The sequence below is a fragment of the Pseudorca crassidens genome, chromosome 19 (genome assembly GCF_039906515.1).
Source record: "Pseudorca crassidens isolate mPseCra1 chromosome 19, mPseCra1.hap1, whole genome shotgun sequence".
NCBI classification, from domain to species: domain Eukaryota; kingdom Metazoa; phylum Chordata; class Mammalia; order Artiodactyla; family Delphinidae; genus Pseudorca; species Pseudorca crassidens.
The window spans coordinates 49,409,646-49,431,846 of NC_090314.1; the positions used below are offsets into that span (position 1 = coordinate 49,409,646).

Consider the following 22,201-nt stretch of genomic DNA (forward strand, 5'->3'; position numbering starts at 1 on the left):
TGGAATTTCTTTTGTTCATCTTTTAATCGTATTGTCTTTATTTTTCTTATTGATTTGTACGAGTTCTTTGTATATTCTAAATACAAGTCCTTTGTTGGATGTATGAACTAAAGATATTTTTCCCACTCTATGGCTTGCCTTTTTACTGTTTTGTTTTGTTTTGTTTTTTTGCGGTATGTGGGCCTCTCACTGTTGTGGCCTCTCCCATTGCGGAGCACAGGCTCCGGACACGCAGGCTCAGCGGCCATGGCTCACGGGCCCAGCCGCTCCGCGGCATGTGGGATCTTCCCAGACCGGGGCACGAACCCGTATCCCCTGCATCAGCAGGCGGACTCTCAACCACTGCGCCACCAGGGAAGCCCCTTTTTACTGTTTTAATGAAGTCTTTGGTGAACAGAAGTTTTTCTCATTAATAAACTTACCCATCTTTTCTTTTTTGTGTTCTGTTTAAGAAATCTTTGCCTAGTCCTAGTTCATGAAGTTATTCTATTAGGCTATCTTCCAGAAAATGTATTATCTTTCGTATTTGGGTCTTTTATCCACCTGGAATTGATTTTTGTGTATGGGATGAGGTTGGGACAGGTTTCATTTTTATTCATACATACTGATCCGTCACCAATGATTGAAAACACCATTTGATTACTAAAATATTGCAATGGTATCTCTGTCCAAATAAGGTGATTATACATGTATAGATATGTTTCTGGATTCTTTATTCTGTTCTCCTGGTCATTTTATCTATGCTTGTACCAATCATACTCTGTCTTAATTACTTTAGCATTAGATTAAACCTTGATATTAAGTAATAGCAGTCATTCTTCTTCACATTTTCTTTACTATTCCTAGACCTTTCCATTCCCATGTGAATTTTAAATCCTTTATTTTTTTTAATGTTTAATAATAATTCCTATTAACTTTAATGAAAGCTTTTCAAAATTACAAAATCCATTAAAATAGTTCATCATACTAATAGCTGTAAGAGAAATAAAAACAGCTAGTTTTCTTCATAGAGGCTAAAAAAGGCATTTGATAAACATTCAATAACCACTTCTGCTGTGGAAAAATATCCAAGCATAAGAATCCTTTAGTTTTACGGTGCTGTATTCCTCATTCAGTATTCTGGGAGCAAAGCCTATTGCATAAACACACTGCTCCCAAATAGCCAAGATAAATTTCAAGAGTTTTAATCAACATAATGTATGAATGATATGATTTATTTTGTGTATAATAGTGTCACGGTGATTATTTTCCAACAACCTACCAGCCATCTTGTTTTGTTGTGTATCATACTCCAAATTCATCATTATTATAAGGAGTCACAGTAGAATTCCACTCAAGAAAAGTACTGTCTTTGTTTAGGGACATACCTTAATTGGGCGTGTTTGGTTATGAAGATGACACCTTCTTCACATCGCCTGGATGGTCATGGATGAGACAGAAAGATAGGTAAAATATTTGGTATGAGGATTTAAGAGGAATTTTGAGAGTTTTGAACAAATACCCTGGGCAGAGGGGAGGTAGGAAGTGATGCCCAACAAAATGGTGAGAGACTGGAATCAAGGATGACAGTAGAGCTTAGGGGTTAAGAGCCTGAGTTCTAGATCCAGATTTCCTGGATCAGCTACTTATTAGCTTATGAATTTGGGTAAGTTACTCATCCCTCTGTGCTTCACTTTCTTTATTCATAAGAAGGGGATATATGTGCCTACCTCATAGGGTGGTTATGATCATTAAAAGAGTTAATGTATATAAAGTACTTAGAAACAGTACCTGGCATATAATTAATCCCCATATGTTCTAGCTGTTATTATAATTAATAAAAGATAATCTGAAAATTTGAGATATATCATATTTTTTAGTTTCATTTAATTGTTCTGTGTCATGATATAATCCCCCACCCCTAACAAGCTCACTGTAACCCCAGTAAAGTCCTGTCCACACACCACCATAAGACTAAGGTTCGTTGAAGACTGAAAAGATTACAGCAGAATCTAGTAGTGCAGAAAACAGACCCTACACTCAGGAAAGAAATAGCCCAAAGACTAAAAATTCATTGTAAGTTAGAAATTGAAGTAATTTTAAGAATCCATGGAAGTAACAGGTTGGACACTGGTTTTCCTGCTGACTGTGTGTTAAGAGTTCATCCAATTTGACATATTTTAAAGGATAAGGTGATTCTAGCTGTTTCAGGGTTTCTCAACCTCAATACTATTTAATGACTTTCGGGGCTAGATAATCCTTTATTGTGGAGAGCTGTCTTGTGTATTGTAGGATGTTTGGCAGAGTCCCTGGCCTCTACCTACTAGATGCCAGTAGCAGCACCGCTCCCTACAGTGTGACAACCAGAAATATCTCCACTCATTGCCAAACGTTCCCCGGGGGGCAAAATTGTCACCAGTTGAGAACTGCTAAGTTATTTAAAAGAAACTTCCCTGCATAGAGTTTTTTCCTCAAGTTCCAAACATTCACAAACAGAGAATAAAATAATGCACTACTATGTAGTCATTTCCTAGCTTCAATAATTTTGACAACTTTGTTTTATCTATATCTTCTCCATTTTTTTCTGTAGTAATTTCAGCAAAACCTGGTCATTATATCATTTCTCCCATAAATACTTTAATGTATATAAAGTATATGAGCTTGTAGACTTCTTAAAAATAATAAATATTAGTATCTTTTTAAGAAACTAATATTTAGGAAAAAAAAGCACTTAAGAGAAATAGAGTGATATAATAAGACTAAGAGTACATGAGTATAAGAGTCTAGAAGAAAAAAGAAGAGTTTGGTTTCTTTTCCCCTAGCCTCTTTCTTAAGTGAGTAACTTTTGGACTTTTGCAAATAATGCATGAAATAATAATATAATTATAGCCTCTTGCCTGCCATTTGTATATAGTGTAGTAGTATGTTGTGAAATTTAAAGAGGTCAGGAACTTCTACATTTTATTATAGATGTCTTCATAATTACATTTAGCATTTTAACCTGAAACTGTTTACTTCAAATTTCATATGCTATAAATATTCTTGTTATCATAGTAGACGTTGATAAATTTTAATAATATTAAATAGTTGACTCAGTAGTTTAGAAATTCTACACACTGTGGTAACGAAATGAAAAATTCTTCATAGCAAGGGTTTAAAGGTGGAAATTTGCTTGAATGATGGATAGGGGATTTGTTTGTTTTTAATTGAAGTATAGTTGATTTACAGTCTTGTGTAAGCTTCAGGTGCACAGCATAATGGTTCAGTATTTTTGCAGATTATATTCCATTATAGATTATTACAAGATAATGGATATAATTCCCTGTGCTATATAGTATACCCTTGGTGCTCATCTACTTATATGTAGTAGTTTGTATCTGTTAATCTCATACCCCTAATTTGTCCCTCCACCCTTCCCTCTCCCCTTTGGTAACCACAGGTTTGTTTTCTATCTCTGTAACTCTGTTTCTGTTTTGTATATACATTCATTTGTATTATTTTTTAGATTTAGGGTATTTGTTTTGAAGATGCATTTGCATGCATTTGTAACACAGCTTTTTCCTGAGATTTTATGTTAGAGTATCATAGTTGGGCAGAGGTAGAGAGATAAGGAACTGTCTATAATGTTGGACATTATAGAGGTAATAAAGCCCCTGGGATATCTTTCTGGTCTGTGGCAGAGAAATCCGTTTTTGTTGCCTCTTGCAGAGAAGTAGGGAAGGGAATATAGATCCTGTTTTTCTACTCTGGCGTAATTTCAATGCGAATTCTTTTTTTTTTTTAATGGGACTTTAACGCTGGTAGAATTAGGTTTGAATGCCAATCTAGGCACTTTCTTTTTTAATTAATTAATTAATTTATTATTTATTTTGTCTGCATTGGGCCTTCGTTGCTGTGCATGGGCTTTCTCTAGTTGTGGCGAGCGGGGGCTACTCTTCATTGTGGTGCACGGGCTTCTCATTGTGGTGGCTTCTCTTGTTGCGGAGCACAGGCTCTAGGCGCAAGGGCTTCAGTAGTTGTGGCACGTGGGCTCAGTAATTGTGGCTCATGGGCTCAGTAGTTGTGGCTCGCAGGTTCTAGAGCGCAGGCTCAGTAGTTGTGGTGCGCAAGCCTAGTTACTCCATGGCATCTGGGATCTTCCCAGACCAGGGCTTGAACCCATATCCCCTGCAGTGGCAGGCGGATTCTTAACCACTGTGCCACCAGGGAAGTCCTCAGTGAGAATTCTATATAGATTTTCCACAGATGGAGCACTTGAGTTCAATAATACTATACAAGGATACACCTGTAGTCCCTTCCTCTGACCTGCAAGTTGTGACTTTAGTAGAGAAGTTAAGATAAATGTTAAATTGAATAATAAGAACATAAACCTCACTTTCTTGCCATTAGGAGTGATTTAATGTGTAACGCTGAATATCCTAAAAAATTAAGCTATTATATTTTAGCATCAAACCGTATGATACTCTAGTTAATGCTTGCTATGGTGGAAGGACATATCTGACTCCAAAAAAAAAAAAAAAAAGATTTTTGTAATATCCTATATAGGATATGTGCTACTGTGGATTGTTAACAGGTTAGACTGAATGCATCTGAACATAAAACAGAATCTGAAAAAATGTTGACAATGAATCAAGTTAATGTAAAGGGATATTCAGTTCAGGTAAATTAGTTCTGCCTCACATTTAAAATAGATCATCTTGAGTTCCCTGGCTATTTTTTATGTCTATAAATTTCTGTAAATTCTCTATTTGGAAATAAATTGAGCCCAAGGAAAAACCTCACACTGACATTATTCAGCATCCCTCAGTGAAAAGGTCTGAAAAAGAATAATTCCTGTAGTTGGTAACCACTGAAAAATAGCCTAAATAGAAAGAAAATTACGCTTTCCTCAGCTGCCACTAAGGTGCTCGGTCCTTCTGAGGAAGCTAAGGCCGCATTGGGGTGTAGGCCCTCACTTCATCTGGCGACTGCACCATGCCCGGCAGCCCCTGCCTAGCACTCGCCCGCACCATGGCCTCCGACTCAGCGCTCACCTGCACCTACTCGGGGCTCATCCTGTCTGACAATGAGGTGACAGTCACCGAGGATAAGATCAATGCCCTCATTAAAGCAGCCAGTGTAAATGTTGAACTTTTCTGGCCAGGCTTGTTTGCAAAGGCTTTGGCCAGTGTCAACATCGGGAGCCTCATCTGCAATGTGGGGGCAGGTGGACCCGCCCCAGCGTCTGGGACTGCACCGGCAGGAGGTCCTGGCCCCTCCACCACTGCTGCCCCAGCTGAGGAGAAGAAAGTGGAAGCAAAGAAAGAAGAATCTGAAGAGTCTGATGATGACATGGGCTTTGGTCTTTTTGACTAAACCTCTTTAGTAACACGTTCAATAAAAAGCTGAGCTCTTAAAAAAGAAAAAAGAAAATTGCGTTAAAAGCTAATTGTATGGGAAGAGTGTAGCAGTCAGGAAGCACAGGATTAAAATGAATGCCAGAGATCAGGAATTTTAGGGGTCTAAATTCCAGGGCAGAAAAATGAACCTGAATGGGGTTTCTTTTTGGAGTGATGAAAGTATTCTGGAATTAGAAAGTGGTGATGGTTCCTAAACTTACGAAGAGACTAAAGCCATTGAGCTGTATACTTTAAGAGGACAGAGTTTATGGTATATGAATTATTTTGAAAAAATGACCCTGACTGTGGGGAAAATGATAGCTCAGGGCCATCTGGCATAGGGTAGGAACCCAACCAGGGTGAGTAGTGCACCTGTGTGCAGGGTGGCAATGAGCAGCGGTGAGATTTGTTACATGTAGGGGGATAGATTAAATAAGTATAGTATTAAATAAGGAAAACAAGAACCAGATTTTTCACTATTGGAGAACAGAGTTATAACTTTGGAAAGGAAGAAGTCTAGAATTAACCCTATGGTATTGAATTGGAATTGGAGCATCTTTGTGAACATTTAGAGTGTATGTTTGTATATGGATTTACAAATAAAAATGAATATAGAGTTGTGTGTATGTATATAAGTGTATGAGCATACTGCCTAACTCTGTCGACAGAGTGGACCTGGGGGGCAGTGACATCCTGATCGCAATGAGCATACCTGATACTCTAAATACCTTTCCCCACTAAAAAAAAAAAAAAAAACAAACAACTCTTCTTGGGAAAAGGACTGATTCTAGGGCTAGGGCAGGGAAAGTACAAGATGAGCCCGGAACATCTGATGCCAGAAAGCAAAGAAGTGCTCAGAAAATGACAGGGATATATCAGAAGGTTACAGGAGCCAAATCGAAAGGGCTTACGTGGCCAACTTTGGGACAATTTGAGCATCAAAATTAATAATAATAGTAACAGGTTATAACTCATTGAGTAAGATAGGAGTCTTTGAGTTCAGATAGGTAGGTAGATAGGTAAAGGAAAAGAAACTAAACTATAGAAGAGTGATGGATTTAGAAAATATCACTATTTGGCAAGCATGATAGTAATTCTACCAAGCAACATTAATGGATGCTAAAAATAGTGGGCAAAATTTTATTGAGGAGAGATTCAGACTGCTACTTGTACACCAATGTTCATACTATCGTTATTCATAATATCTAATAGATGGAAACAGCTCAAGTGTCCAACTTGATGGACAGATGAATAGATAAACTAAATGTGGTATGTACATAAAATGGAGTCAGTCATAAAAAGGAGTGAAATTCTGACACATGATCTAACATGGGATGAACCTTGAAAATTTGCAAAGTGAGATAAGTTAGACATAAAAGGACAAATACTGTGTGATTCCACTTATATGGGGTACCTAGAATAAGTAAATTCATAGAGACAGAAAGTAGAATAGAGGTTACTAGGGCTAGTAAGAGGGGAGATTGGGGAGTTTTATTTAGTGGATACAGAGTTTCTCTGGGGGATGATTAAAAAGTTCTGAAAATGGAGATGGTTGCACAACATTGTGAACGTACTTAATGCCACTGAATCGTACACTTAAAAATGGTTAAAATGGCAAATTTTGTTACGTGTATTTTTATCACAAAAATTTTTTTTAATTTAAAAGTTTGTTGAAGAATGGTATACTTACATACTTTCAAAGTATCCCCCCATTACATACTTATTAATTACAAAGAGAAAGAGTATAATTTTAGAGTGGAAATATCTGGCAAACACTGCCATAACCAAGTGATCAAAGTTAACACAGCATTGCTTCTGCAATAGTCCTGCCAAAAATGCATAACCTGAGTTAAGTCATGAGATAACTTCAAATTGAGGGACACTGTGCAAAATGGCTGGCCTGTAAGCTTCAAAAGTGTCAAGATCATGAAAGTTAAGATGAGACTGAGGAACTGTTCGAGATTAAAGGAGTCAAAGAGAACTAAGAACTCAGTGCAGTTGCTTAATCCTGAATTGGATCTTTTTGCTAGAAATGACATTACTGGATAAATATCAAAACTTAAATGGGGTCTGTGGATGAGATCATAATAATGTAAAATGTTAGGTTCCTGATTTCTCTGCTAGTACTGTGGTTATGTAAGAGAATTGCTTGTTTATAGGAAATGCATACTGTCTGGGCATGATGGGATATCATGTCTATATTTTCAAATGGTTAAGGAAAAAAATGTTCTTTGTACTATTCTTGAAACTTTTTTGTAAGTTTGAACTGATTTTAAAATAAAAAAGGATATTTACACGAACTGTAAGGGAAAAAAAAGATAAAAGAACCTGAATGAAGGTGGTGATTATGGCCAGGACTAGATCCCAAGACTAGGACTTGTATTGGAAGGCTAACTGACAAAGAAATGGGAAACTTCTATTCAGTGAGTTACAAAAACATTCTCTCAAATTCAAGGGTTTCAAGTAAATATATTGAGGATTCTGAGTAGACTATCAATTATAATATGTAACAGTGGAAAAATCAGCTTCTAGTCAAGGACCTAGTAATTTTGCATTTAGAATGTGAAAACAAAGGAAATGACCAAACTGAATGTAAAAATAGTTGCAAAACTGGCCATTTTATTTTGATAGATTCAGGTGTTTCAATGTCTTCCTGTTATAGGTGATGCCGAACAAGAACTTGGTCCCCCTCCATCTGTAGATGAGGCAGCAAACACACTCATGACTCGTCTGGGTTTCCTCCTTGGAGAGAAAGTCACGGAAGTTCAGCCAGGTGACCAATACAACATGGAAGTACAGGATGAAAATCAGGTAAACTGCTTCCTATCAACTTAGTGAAACATGGGATGAAACAGCCTATTATAACCAGGAAAGGAAAAATGTTGCAGGGTGTCAGTGTTCTGAGAAGAATAATCCCAAGTATAGAGTGCCTTTTGAGGCCTGGAGATATAACTTAATTTTCCATAATCACTATATTTCTTCAGTTTATAGAACGTCTTTTAGTTTCCTTCTTAAGTTTAAAAAGCCACTTTAAGGTTTTGACTTATTTATTGAATGAATGAGGAAATAAATAAGTAAATAAGCCAACAAACAAAATAGACATATATATGAGCACCGCACCCCCAAATTGCAGAATACATATTGTTTTCAGGTACACATGGATTATTTGCCAAATTGACAATATGCTGATCCATTGAACAGATCTCAACAAATGTCAAAAGATTTCAACTACTGTGACCATAGTAGAATTAATCAATTATAAAATAACATAGAAAATGATAGCTAAAAGATAACTCAGAAAATCAAAATCCCCAAGCGTTGGGATATTGATATACTCCTAAGTAGTCTTTAAGTCAGAAAATCACAAGAAATTGGAAAATATTTTAAACGGAAATAATAAAAAACAAAATATAATAAAACTTGTAGTATATAAAATATGCTTTAAAAAACTTTAGTTTTGGATACATATATTAGAAAAGCAGAAAATCCGAAAAATTAATGATCTAGATTTATCTCAGAAAGTTAAAAATATTAGCAATTTGAAAAAATTATTATTTCATAGACTTTTTTTATTTTGTCTATTCCATTCTTTTCAGTTAAAATGTCGCAAAAGAAGTATTAGACTCAGATTCATTTATGCGGTCTTAATCTTTAAAAGGAACGTCCGGTAGTGAACCATTTTACTCAGAAGATGACAAATTAAATTCAAATTGCGTATTCTCAGTAATGTTGGTGAAGATTCTGTGTCATACGTTAACTTCACCATAAAGTGTACAAGGACTATTTGAATATATTTGTCGATCACGTGGTTAATGCTCAGATGTTCCAGAGCTCTCTCCTCAGACTTTTCCTTTCTTTATATTCTCACTCCTAAGGTCATTGGTTTTGCTGGCTGCACATTCTGATCACGTGGGCAGTTTCTGTAAGATTCAAATACCTGGAGATTCTAATCAGATTGAAACTCTTCCATTCTTATGTCTTTAAATACTGTCTTAACTCCTAAACTATCTCTAGCCCTGCCTTTCCCCTTAACTCTAGATCTGTATTTTTAGCTGCCTACACTACCTTTTCTACCTATGTGTCGAAGATACATCTCAAATTTAACATGTCAAAAAACTGAACTCTTGCATTTTTCCCCAGAACCTGCTCCTTCTACTGAGTTTCCTGTCTGAATAGGTGGCATCACCTACAGGCATAAGACAAAAGCACTGGAGTCATTCTTGGCTTTACTCTGTCACACTCTACATTCACTCTTTCAGCAAATTATGTAGGCTTTGTCTTCAGAATTTATGCTAAATCTGATCCCTTTTCATTACTTCCACTGGTACACCTAAATCCAGGTCACTGTCATCTCTTGCCTGGGCTAGTGCAATAGCTCCTAGAATGTAAGGTTAGAAGGCTGGAACGTTTGCCTGTTCTATTTACGGCTGTATCCTCTGCACCTAGAACAATGTCTACTATTAGTAGGTGCTCAATAAATATTTACTGTCTGAATAAATGGCCTCCTAATAGGGCTCTGCTTCCACTCTTGCCCCCTGTAGTCTGTTTACACAGAAGCCAGCGTGATCCTTGAAAATGTGAGCCTGGTCCTTTGACTTCTCTTCTCTCAATCGCCCACTGTATTCCCCCACATTTAACATTAAATCTGAAATCTCTACCATGACCAGCAAGGGGCTACCTGATCTGACCCCTCGCTGCCTCTCCTACATCATTTCCTACCCCTCTCCCTTTCACCTGCAGCTCGCCAGCAACACTGGCCTTCCTGTCATTCCTCAAACACATAAAACATTCGTTTATACTGGAATGTTCTTCCCACATAACTCACTTCCTTACTTTATCCAGTGCTCTGCTCAAATGTTACCTCCTCCGAGAGGCCTCTTCCTTAATTACTTTATCTAATAGCATCTGCCCATCACTGTATCCCCTTATCCTGGTACTTTATTTTTTTTATAGCTCTTATTAATTTATTACATTATATATTTAGTTGTGGAGGGGGTTGTGTATATCATACAAGAATGTAAGCTGCATGGTGATAGGGATTTTTTTTTAACTAATTTACATTGTAACTATGTCAGTATGCTGTGATCTGTGAATAAAAAATAGAAATGATACATGTTGAGAGCTTCATTTAAATTGGTATAAATAAAACATCTATTTTACTTTTTATCTCTTTATATTCACAGCAGGTTAAAATATGACTGTTCTAATAATGACCAAGAAACATGACATTACAATCTGAGAATTTGCCAAGGACCCTGTGTTTCTAAAAAGCTACATTTCTTGAGGTGCTAAAATTTATATTTGGTTGCTTTTGAGATAGTTCATGTCACAGCCTGTTGCAGTAATTTCTAAATGAAGTCACATGACTTGTGACTTCATTTAGAAATCAGGTAGCCCCTTCCTGGTCATGGTAAATAAAGATTTCAGATTAGAGCGTGCTTTGTGCGTTTACTGAATAAATTCGTCATAAAATAAGTAAATGAGCAGTATCATTGATTTAATGTAATTAAAGTGATATAGTATAACAGAAAAGTCACTGAACCAGAAGGTAGAAGATGTGTAGGGTTCATTTATATTTCAATTTTCAGGTAAAGAAAAATGGAAGCACACTGCCAGAAAGTGATGGACTAGTATTCAAATCCAGGCAGTCTGCTTTTACAACTTATGTTCTTAATAGCTACACCGTACTGGTCCAGTATAGCATGAAATAATGACAGGATTGTTGTGAAGATCAAGTTAAATCATGAATATGAAATCACTTTGTAAGCTGTAAAGTGTCATATAAACAAAAGATATATATGCAATATAATTAGCATGTAAATGTATGCAGGAACTGTATGATTTGGGGGAAATTGCTTCATAGCTTGCATACTTAGGGTAGTTTCATTTTCACATTTCTCAAATGGGGAAATAATATTTATTATGCCTCATACTTGGTTGATAAGGAAATAATGAAGTATCAATTATAACATTTAAAAAATTTTAACTACGAAACATTGAACAAATGTAAAATATTAATAATGAAGCTACATGATAGCCCTCTTGGAATATAATATACCATGAAACTATCTTGGAACCACAGAAGAAAGTGGCTGAATTGACCATTGGAATTTCTAGTCTTAGGAAAATTATTAAGAACTAGGAGGTCATGTTCACTTAGTGACTTTCTTCTGTACTAAACAACATACTGACAAAGCTAGATTGCTTTGTTTAGAAAGACCCTATATAGTAATGGTGTCCTCAGAATAGTGCTAGTAATGACAAAATCCAGCACAGGCAAGTCAGCATATATCATTTTTTTGCAAAGGACAACATATTGAAAGTGATATTCAACTGATCACTATATTTTCTTCTCTCAGTAGTTTCTGGTGTATTAGGATGTACTTTATAAATTCCATCATTAGATTCTTCCCTTGGGTATTTGTAGAACCTTGAAGAGATCCGATTGGGAGTTTGGGATCCTTCTGGAGACCACTAAAAGATCAATGGGAAAACCACTGAAAGGTTTTAGAAGCGGAGCGGCTTAATTAGATGTCCATTTTAGCCTGCAGTATGGAGAGTAGATAATGTTGTCTTTCTGTGCCCAGAAGAGATTTCTGTGTCTCATTAACTAGCCTCCTTAAATAAATATAAGGCTTGCCTTTTAATTCACAAGCCATGAACAATTTTCTGCTTTCTGAATGGCTTGATCTTTAAGCTTTGCTTTTACAGTTAAAACTTTTAAAGCATAGTCTGTGCTGAATGCTTTATTTTCCAGAAAATAACTTGTAGTAAAAATTATGTGTCATTTGAGCCTAACCTCCACATTGGCTATATTATGCGTATAATACAGTTTCCTTTCTCAAAGAACCGACTGAGAATCTTGTCTAAAAATGGAAATTAGTTGCTATAGAGGTAATAGATTTATACCCAAATTAAACTTTTTCAACATGGAATGACTATAGTATAGATGTATCTAATGTAGAAGACTCTAATACAGTTCTATTACAGTACCCATATATTTCTTAAACTGAGAATGAGGCCGTTAAAAATTGCCATGCCAGATTCTAACTAGGGAGGATTCTAAGTCAGTAAGACTGGGGTGGGGTTCAGTATCTGTCAGTTTTGTAGGGGAACTTGTTTTTTACATTCCACAGGAAATTCTACTGCAAGCCCAGTTTTTAAAAAATTCATTGCTCTGGTAGACCAACATCATTTTATAGAAATAGAGGAAATTACAAAGAAATTGAAACTCCTCCCTCTTCTGGAGAAAAATTATATAGAAGAGAAATGGCATAGATTTGAGGGCTTATTGTGTTGTTAAGAAAAATCAGTTTCTAATATTATTCATATGATTGAAAAGATTTACTTGGTTGCAGGGTTCTGAGAATGTCACTTATGCTTGGTTGACTTGAATGTATCTTTTATGACCTGGTTATAGCATTTAAATTAAAATCAAAACCTGGATTCAACACAGATAATTAAATATAAGAGATTGCATCTGGAAATCATTTGGGGACGAGTCAAAGAGCCTTAATATTCTCATATTCAGTGATCAGCATATTTTCCAGTCAAGTTATAAAATATAAATCTTCAGTTTTAGCAGAGAGATTATGAATAAACTCTGTATGTAAAGTTGAAATGCTTTTTTTTTAATTTAACATTTAAAGATGTTAAATTTATCATTAGTACTCCAAGTAATTTTGCCACTGATCAGATACTGTTTTGAAAAGGATAACCTTTTTTTTTAAACATCATTATTGGAGTATAATTGCTTTACAGTGGTGTTTAGTTTCTGCTTTATAACAAAGTGAATCAGCTATACATGTACATATATCCCCATATCCCCTCCCTCTTGTGTCTCCCTCCCACCCTCCCTATCCCACCCCTTTAGGGGGTCACAAAGCACTGAGCTGATCTCTGTGCTGTGCAGCTGCTTCCTACTAGCCATCTATTTTACATTTGGTAGTATATGTATGTCCATGCCACTCTGTCACTTCATCCCAGTTTACCCTTCCCCCTTCCCGTGTCCTCAAGTCCATTCTCTACATCTGCGTCTTTATTCCTGTCCTGCCCCTAGGTTTTTCAGAACCTTTTTTTTTTTATTATTCCATATATGTATGTTAGCATACGGTATTTGTTTCTCTCTTTCTGACTTACTTCACTCTGTATGACAGACTCTAGGTCCATCCACCTCACTACAAATAACTCAGTTTCATTTCTTTTTATGGCTGAGTAATATTCCATTGTATATATGTGCCACATCTTCCTTATCCATTCATCTGTTGATGGACACTTAGGTTGCTTCCATGTCCTGGCTATTGTAAATAGTGCTGCAGTGAACATTGTGGTACATGTCTCTTTTTGAATTATGGTTTTCTCAGTGTATATGCCCAGTAGTGGGATTGCTGGGTCGTATGGTAGTTCTATTTTTAGTTTTATAAGGACCCTGCATACTGCTCTCCATAGCGGCTGTTATCAATTTACATTCCCACCAACAGTGCAAGAGGGTTCCCTTTTCTCCACACCCTCTCCAGCATTTATTGTTTGTAGATTTTTTGATGATGGCCATTCTGACTGGTGTGAGGTGATAACCTCATTGTAGTTTTATTTTTTTTAACATCTTTATTGGAGTATAATTGCTTTACAATGGTGTGTTAGTTTCTGCTTTACAACAAAATAAATCACTTACATATATACATATATATACATATATACATATATCTCTTCCCTCTTGTGTCTCCCTCCCTCCCACCCTCCCTATCCCACCCCTCTAGGCGATCACAAAGCACCCAGCTAATCTCCCTGTGCTATGTGGCTGCTTCCCACTAGCTATCTACCTTACGTTTGGTAGTGTATATATGTCCATGCCACTCTCTCGCTTTGTCACAGCTTACCCTTCCCCCTCCCCATATCCTCAAGTCCATTCTCCGGTAGGTCTGTGTCTTTATTCCTGTCTTACCCCTAGGTTCTTCATGACATTTTTTTCCCTTAAATTCCATATATATGTGTTAGCATACGGTATTTGTCTCTCTCTTTCTGACTTACTTCACTCTGTATGACAGACTCTAGGTCTATCCACCTCATTACAAATAGTTCAATTTCGTTTCTTTTTATGGCTAATATTCCATTGTATATATGTGCCACATCTTCTTTATCCATTCATCCGATGATGGACACTTAGGTTGTTTCCATCTCCGGGCTATTGTAAATAGAGCTGCAATGAACATTTTGGTACATGACTCTTTTTGAATTATGCTTTTCTCAGGGTATATGCCCAGTAGTGGGATTGCTGGGTCGTATGGTAGTTCTATTTGTAGTTTTTTAAGGTACCTCCATACTGTTCTCCACAGTGGCTGTATCAATTTACATTCCCACCAACAGTGTAAGAGGGTTCCCTTTTCTGCACACCCTCTCCAGCATTTATTGTTTCTAGATTTTTTGATGATGGCTGTTCTGACTGGTGTGAGATGATATCTCATGTAGTTTTGATTTGCATTTCTCTAATGATTAGTGACGTTGAGCATCCTTTCATGTGTTTGTTGGCTGTCTGTATATCTTCTTTGGAGAGATGTCTATTTAGGTCTTCAGCCCATTTTTGGATTGGGTTGTTTGTTTTTTGGATATTGAGCTGCATGAGCTGCTTGCATATTTTGGAGGTTAATCCTTTGTCAGTTGCTTCGTTTGCAAATATTTTCTCCCATTCCGAGGGTTGTCTTTTCGTCTTGTTTATGGTTTCCTTTGCTGTGCAACAGCTTTGAAGTTTCATTAGGTCCCATTTGTTTATTTTTGTTTTTATTTCGCTTGCTCTAGGAGGTGGGTCAGAAAGGATCTTGCTGTGATTTATGTCATAGAGTGTTCTGCCTATGTTTTCCTCTAAGAGTTTGATGGTGTCTGGTCTTAACATTTAGGTCTTTAATCCATTTTGAGTTTATTTTTGTGTATGGTGTTAGGGAGTATTCTAATTTCATTCTTTTGCATAGAGCTGTCCAGTTTTCCCAGCACCACTTATTGAAGAGGCTGTCTTTTCTCCACTGTATATTCTTGCCTCCTTTATGAAAAATAAAGTGACCAAATGTGTGTGGGTTTATCTCCGGGCTTTCTATCCTGTTCCATTGATCTATATTTCTGTTTTTGTGCCAGTACCATTACTGTCTTGCTGACTGTAGCTTTGTAGTATAGTCTGAAGTCAGGGAGCCTGATTCCTCCAGTTCTGTTTTTCTTTCTCAAGATTGCTTTGGCTCTTTGGGGTCTTTGGTGTTTCCACACAAATTGTGAACTTTTTTATTCTAGCTCTGTGAAAAATGCCATTGGTAGTTTGATAGGGATTGTACTGAATCTGTAGATTGCTTTGGGTAGTAGAGTCATTTTCACAGTGTTGATTCTTCCAATCCAAGAACATGGTATATCTCTCCATCTGTTTGTATCATCTTTAATTTCTTTCATCAGTGTCTTATAGCTTTCTGCATACAGCTCTTTTGTCTCCTTAGGTAGGTTTATTCCTAGGTATTTTATTCTTCTTGTTGCAATGGTAAATGGGAGTGTTTCTTTAATATCTCTTTCAGATTGTTCATCATTAGTATATAGGAATGCAAGAGATTTCTGTGCATTAATTTTGTATCCTGGCACTCTACGAAATTCATTGATTAGCTGTAGTAGTTTTCTGGTAGCATCTTTAGGATTCTCTACATATAGTATCATGTCATCTGCAAACAGTGACAGCTTTACTTCTTCTTTTCCGATTTGGATTCCTTTTATTTCCTTTTCTTCTCTGATCGCTGTGGCTAAAACTTCCAAAACTATGTTGAATAAGAGTGGTGAGAGTGGGCAACCTTGTCTTGTTCCTGATCTTAGTGGAAATAGTTTCAGTTTTTCACCATTGAGAACGATGTTGGCTGTGGGTTTGTCATATATGGCCTTTATTATGTTGAGGTAAGTTCCCTCTATGCCTACTTTCTGGAGGTTTTTTTTTATCATAAATGGTGTTCAATTTTGTCGAACGCTTTTTTTGCATCTATTCAGATGATCATATGGTTTTTCTCCTTCAATTTGTTAATATGGTTTATCACATTGATTGATTTGCATATATTGAAGAATCCTTGCATTCCTGGGATACACCCCACTTGATCATGGTGTATGATCCTTTTAATGTGCTGTTGGATTCTGTTTGCTAGTATTTTGTTGAGGGTTTTTGCATCTATGTTCATCAGTGATATTGGCCTGTAGTTTTCTTTCTTTGTGACATCTTTGTCTGGTTTTGGTATCAGGGTAGGATAACATTTCTTGAGTGTTTGAAAAAACATAGACTTTCATTCATTATTTCATTAATTTATTTGGGTAGAAAGAGCTAAAGAAAAGCGAATTGTCATTAAATTAGGTAAACCAGAATATATTAGCATCAGTCTTTTTGGTGATTATTCATTACTTCCCATCAAAAATGTGAAAAGGAGGTAACTTTAGGTGTAAGAATCACTCAGTGATCTCAGTCTGTAATCAGTTTCTACAGAGAAATTATTTCATTTTGTATTAAATTAATATTGTTTGATCTATTTTATTTGACAAACTTTTAGATAAGGCATTTTCCCTGCATTCATTTATTGCCTCTGAGCAACCACCTGTGTATCAAAAAAAAACATTTATTTGCATTAAGAAGTTTATTTTTATTTCTCTTTGGCTGCAGAGATATTTTTTTTCTATCCAAAGAAAATTATTAGCAAGAAAAAGTTCCAAGCCTTCAGAAAAATTTCGATTGAAAATAGCAAGAAAATTTTGTGATTAATAAATTCCTCTATTAGTTCATAGCAGTGATAAAGACTACGTGTCACTGTGAGTTTCCTAGGCAGAAAAACAGGCCAGTCTCTGCTCATGTTAAATTTATCAAGTTTCACCTTAATTATAGAACACAGAACGCTTTATCCCGGAAGGCAAAAACAAACAGAACCTAATAGATGTAAAAGTTGTGCATGTGAATTTTTTTTTTCTTATCAAAGCATGTGTTTTACCATAAGATATATTTTACTTTAACAGCTGATCAGTTTATCTCATTTTTCATTTAAATTTTTCAGACCTCAGCAATCACCCAGAGGATAAGTCCCTGTTCCACCTTGACTAGCAGCACTGCCTCTCCACCAGCCAGTAGCCCCTGCTCTACTCTCCCGCAAGTCAGTACAAATGCAACTGCCAAGGATAGCAGCTATGGGGCTGTCACTAGTCCAACCTCCACCCTTGAAAGCAGAGATAGCGGTATCATTGGTAAGTTGGTTTTTATATTAATCATTAAAAAAGAAAGCATTTTGTGTCTTTTTTTCTTTTTAAAATAATTACACAAGCTCAAGGTTTTCAAAAATTCTGCTTTTGAGTTACTGAGATGTATATATAAAATGTGTCCTTTTCTTTTTAATGATACAGGAGAGAGACATAAAGGGTAAACAAAATGAGAGGTATCTCTCCCTGCTTAACCAGTCCTTTAAAGATATTATCTGATAAAAGAATGGATGAATAGAAAAAGTTCTTTCTACTTCTTCTTGTAAATTCACATGCATCATCTGTCTACCAACAGAAGTGGTTCAGAAAAAGTTTATCCCTCACTGAACTAGTAGTTTCTTGGTGGTTCTCAGTTCTTCGTATTATTGCCTGTTGTATACTTGTTAAGGGGAGTCAGTCACATGGAAGTGAGCAAAGTTTTGGGAAAAGAAGACTCTGAAGACAAAGAAATGCAAAGAGAAGAAAAGAAGACTGAGCACAGAATCTTAGGGCATGTTCAAGTTGAGCAGGGGGTGAGCGGTGTGAGAATGAGCCAGTAGATACAGAAAAAGGGTAGTCAGACAGATAGGAGAAAAACTGGGGCAGTATAATGTTACCAGTGCCAAGGAAGATAAAAGTTTCAAGGAAGGGGTGAGGAGAGGCTGTTCAACAAATGACAGAAGCTGAAGAGACTAGGAAAGTGAAAACGATAAAGGAATAAAGACAATGAAATATTTTTTCCTCATTTGGCTTCCTTCTAAAGGTTATCAAATCAAAATATTTATTTGTTTAGATATTATTGCAAATATTTTAATGCCATGTCAACTAAGCATATCTCTAGTACTTAAATGAATATACATCAACGTGAATTTATTCACTTTAAATAAATAATGAGTTGATAAAAAGAGTATTTTTACAGCAGAGTTACAGCATACAAAATCAACATACAACAACCAGTTGCATTTCTATACCCTAACAATGGATAACCAAAAAAAAATAAAATTAAGAAAGCAATTCCATTACAGTAGCATCAAAAAGAATAAAATACTTAGGAATAAATTTAACTAAGGAGGCAAAAGGCATTTACACTAAACACCACAAAACATTGCTAAAGAAATTTTAAAAGACTTAAATAATTGGAAATATATCCTGTGTTCATGGATTGGAAGACTGATATTGTTAAAATAATATTTCTCAAAGCAATCTGCAGAATCAGTGAAATCCCTATCATAATCCCAACAATGTTCTTTGCAGAAACAGAAACACCCTTTCTAAAATTCCTGTGAAATCTCAAAGGGCCCCAAATAATCAAAACAATTTTGAAAAAGGAGAACAGAGTTGGAGGACTCACATTTCCTGATTTTAAAACTTACTATATAGCTCCTAAAAGGCAGATTCATGTCTAATAATTTAATGTACCCTCAGTATGTAACATAATAATTTCTGACTTGTGCTTACTTTATATGAGAAGTCATTATGAAGGTATTATCATTAAATAGCTAAATATTTTAACTAAATAAAATACATAGATAAAATATGATGAAAATTGACCTCTTTTCCTAACCTCTGAAATAGTTTATAGAAAATTGGAATTACCTGTTTCTGGACTATTTAGTAGGACCTGCCATTAAAATATTTCAGACCTGTTATTTTCTTTATGTCAATCTTTTAAACTACTATTTCAGTGTATTTAATACTATAGGACTTAAATTTTTTTCTTTTTCTTTCTGAATCTCTTTTCCTTAGTAATGGTTTTTCTTTCAAATTTATTTGCAAAAACTTGTCCAAAATATTCTCTTACAATGACATCACTACCTACCCAGGAACCCAAGCTAGAAAGCCAAGAGGAGAGTCCTTCCCACCTTCCTTCCCCCTGTATTTCTCATCCCTGTATTGTTTTTTCATCTTTCCTAGCATTGCCTTGATAGTCTGCATTATCTTAGACCTAGATTAATACAAATCTAACTGTTCTCTCTGCGTTTTTTGCCTTGTCCTAAGTCTGTTTTTCACACAGCCACCAAAGTGAATTAACTGAAAAACAATTACTGTTTTGATTCTGTTACCTATAAGATGTAGTGAACTACCTGAAAATCAAATCTGATCAGATCACTCCTTTGACTCCCATTTACCTAGCAGATAAAGGCCAGCCTCTCCTGATCTGACCGCAGCCAATTTCTCCAGCCTTCAAGCCCACTACTTTCGGCCTTGTATATATTATTCTGGCAACTTTAGATTTTGTTGTTACCTGACACATTCATTTTTTCATCTCTATGCTTTTGCTCATATTGATCATTCTGCCTTGTAATCTCCTCTCTCCCTCTTGACTAACTCCTACATATTTTTTAAGATTCACCTTGAGTATTCTGTCACCACTACTACCACCACCTCTCTTCACTTCTCCACTCCACCTCCTATCCAATACATATTATTATTCCGTGTTCCCAGTAATACCTGTGCATATCTGTACCATTACATTTAACACATGGTATTATAATTACTTTTGGAGCCTGCTTTTCACCATTAGACTGTTTCTTGTTAGGCAAAATTGTGTCTTATTCATCCGTATCTGTAGCACCTAGTCCAGTGACTGACATATGGTAGCATAGTAGGTGCTCAAAGGAAAGAAAGCTTAAGTGTGGAAGGATAGGGGATAAAGGACTGACCTGGCACTTTACTTTTTGACAGGTGTTTAGAGTGACCATTGGGTACAAGATGGAACTTTATTAAATTTTTAATAAATAATAGAGATTAGAATTCTCCATCGACTAATCTTACTCTCTTAAATTCTCTTTATGATTCATTTTGGCCCAGTGACTTTTATAATCCCAGCCACACCTCTTCCTGGGTTCTTCTGTTGATCTTATTAGAGTGTCTGTAACTGCATATCATCTATTCTGCCATACATTAAAAAATAGCTTTAGAAATACATTCATCCAAGCAGAAGGCATGGTACTGACAGATTGGATAAAATCCGTTTACAAGTAGTTACCTTTCGAAGTGGAAGCTTAACATGTCAGTGAGTGTTCAGAATAAATGTTCATAATGTTCGGAAAATTAAAAATGAGATCTTGCTTTGACTTATAGCCGACAGTGTTCCTCATTTTTTTTTTCTGATAAATTTCCAAAATTGTGTTCCTTGTAAATATAAGTGCCTTTGTGGATAAGAGAGCTACTTTGAAGAATAATGAACTTCCATTCTTTAATGTGTATAAATACTGAAACAGATTTACTTGCAAAATAATGAGAGAAGAAAGAGAATAATGTCTGTTCCTAAAATTACATAAGACTATAGAGTAGTTATCGAATTATATGTGAGCAGCTTATCTTGAGAAATGACTTGCTTCCCTTTAGTTTTTTTTCACTTCAGTCTGATTTGGAAGAAAATTGTATATGGCATAAGTAATAATAGTCAAAGATATTGTTATTACCTTGTGAATCTCAAGGCTAGCCTACCTTAACTGTTAAATATGTTTCAAGTATTTTCCCTGCTGATTATAGAAACATCTGCTTTTCCAAATTAAATATTGCTTAATTATTTCAAACAAAAACTTCCAAGATGGTCTGTTGTTTATTAGTGTTCCATATTTAAATCTTGCCCTGTCAGCGAAAAGCACAAAAGTTATTAAATGTATTAATTTAAATGATCTATTTTTGATTTCTTTATATATCAGTCAGTTCAGTGTGAATTCCTTATGATTACATTTTGTAATTATAGCAATCAGAATTTTAGTGATGCCTGCTGTATCACTCTTACAGCATGCCAAAATATGCAGAATTCTAGTTATAAGAATCAGAATACTAGAAATGCAGAGTTCCTGAATTTTTAAGTATTGTTAATGTAAAAAGTTCCTCTCTCAGATTCTAAAAGGTTGTAAATAACTGTAACTTCTTAGATTCTATGTGGTCTAGATTCACCCCAGATGTAATTTAATTTTTACCACAGAAAGCATTCTCTGTTCCAGTCATAGCTTCCCTTTCCTCAAACTCACAACCTTTCTTAAATATGTGGTAAAATGTCACTGACATGATTGTCAGGTGTTTACAATGTAATTGCATATTTGTTACTTTTTTTCTTTTTTTTTTTTTTTTGTGGTACGCGGGCCTCTCACTGTTGTGGCCTCTCCCGTTGGCGGAGCACAGGCTCCGGACACGCAGGCACAGCGGCCATGGCTCACAGACCCAGCCGCTCCGCGGCATGTGGGATCTTCCCGGACCGGGGCATGAACCCACATCCCCTGCATCAGCAGGCGGACTCTCAACCACTGCACCACCAGGGAAGCCCCCATATTTGTTACTCTTTTATTTTATTGGTATAACTTTAATGGTATAATGGTCTTATATATGTGGCTAGTTAAATACCACCAACTACATATAATCTCCTATTAGCTTATATATAAGCTCCTATATAGCTTCGAGCAAAAATCTTGATAATCATAAACTCTGTGAGATATACATCATTTTTATATCCTATTCCTTTTTCATGTTAAGTTTTAATAATGGGCTGTTTTGATGTGGTGGTACACAGCAAAATGAATTTAAGCATGGATCCATTTAGGCATGTTTCTTGCCTTTTGTTTATCTGGAGATCACAGTTCCTTCCAGAAGGGTATAATTCTTTTTAA

The 22,201-nt window shown here is 35.9% G+C and overlaps 1 protein-coding gene and 1 pseudogene across 12 annotated transcripts in view; both read left to right on the forward strand.

The window, feature by feature from the left end:
- Nucleotides 1-22,201, forward strand: part of TANC2 (tetratricopeptide repeat, ankyrin repeat and coiled-coil containing 2) — a 362,156-nt gene that overhangs the window by 196,742 nt on the left and 143,213 nt on the right. For all 12 annotated transcript variants that reach the window (XM_067717046.1, XM_067717048.1, XM_067717051.1 and 9 more), the window contains 2 exons: nucleotides 8,020-8,168; nucleotides 17,402-17,588. In XM_067717046.1, the coding sequence (XP_067573147.1) occupies nucleotides 8,020-8,168; nucleotides 17,402-17,588 (336 nt within the window). The remainder of the gene's footprint in view (nucleotides 1-8,019; nucleotides 8,169-17,401; nucleotides 17,589-22,201) is intronic.
- LOC137212907 (large ribosomal subunit protein P1 pseudogene) lies at nucleotides 4,939-6,120 on the forward strand (annotated as a pseudogene).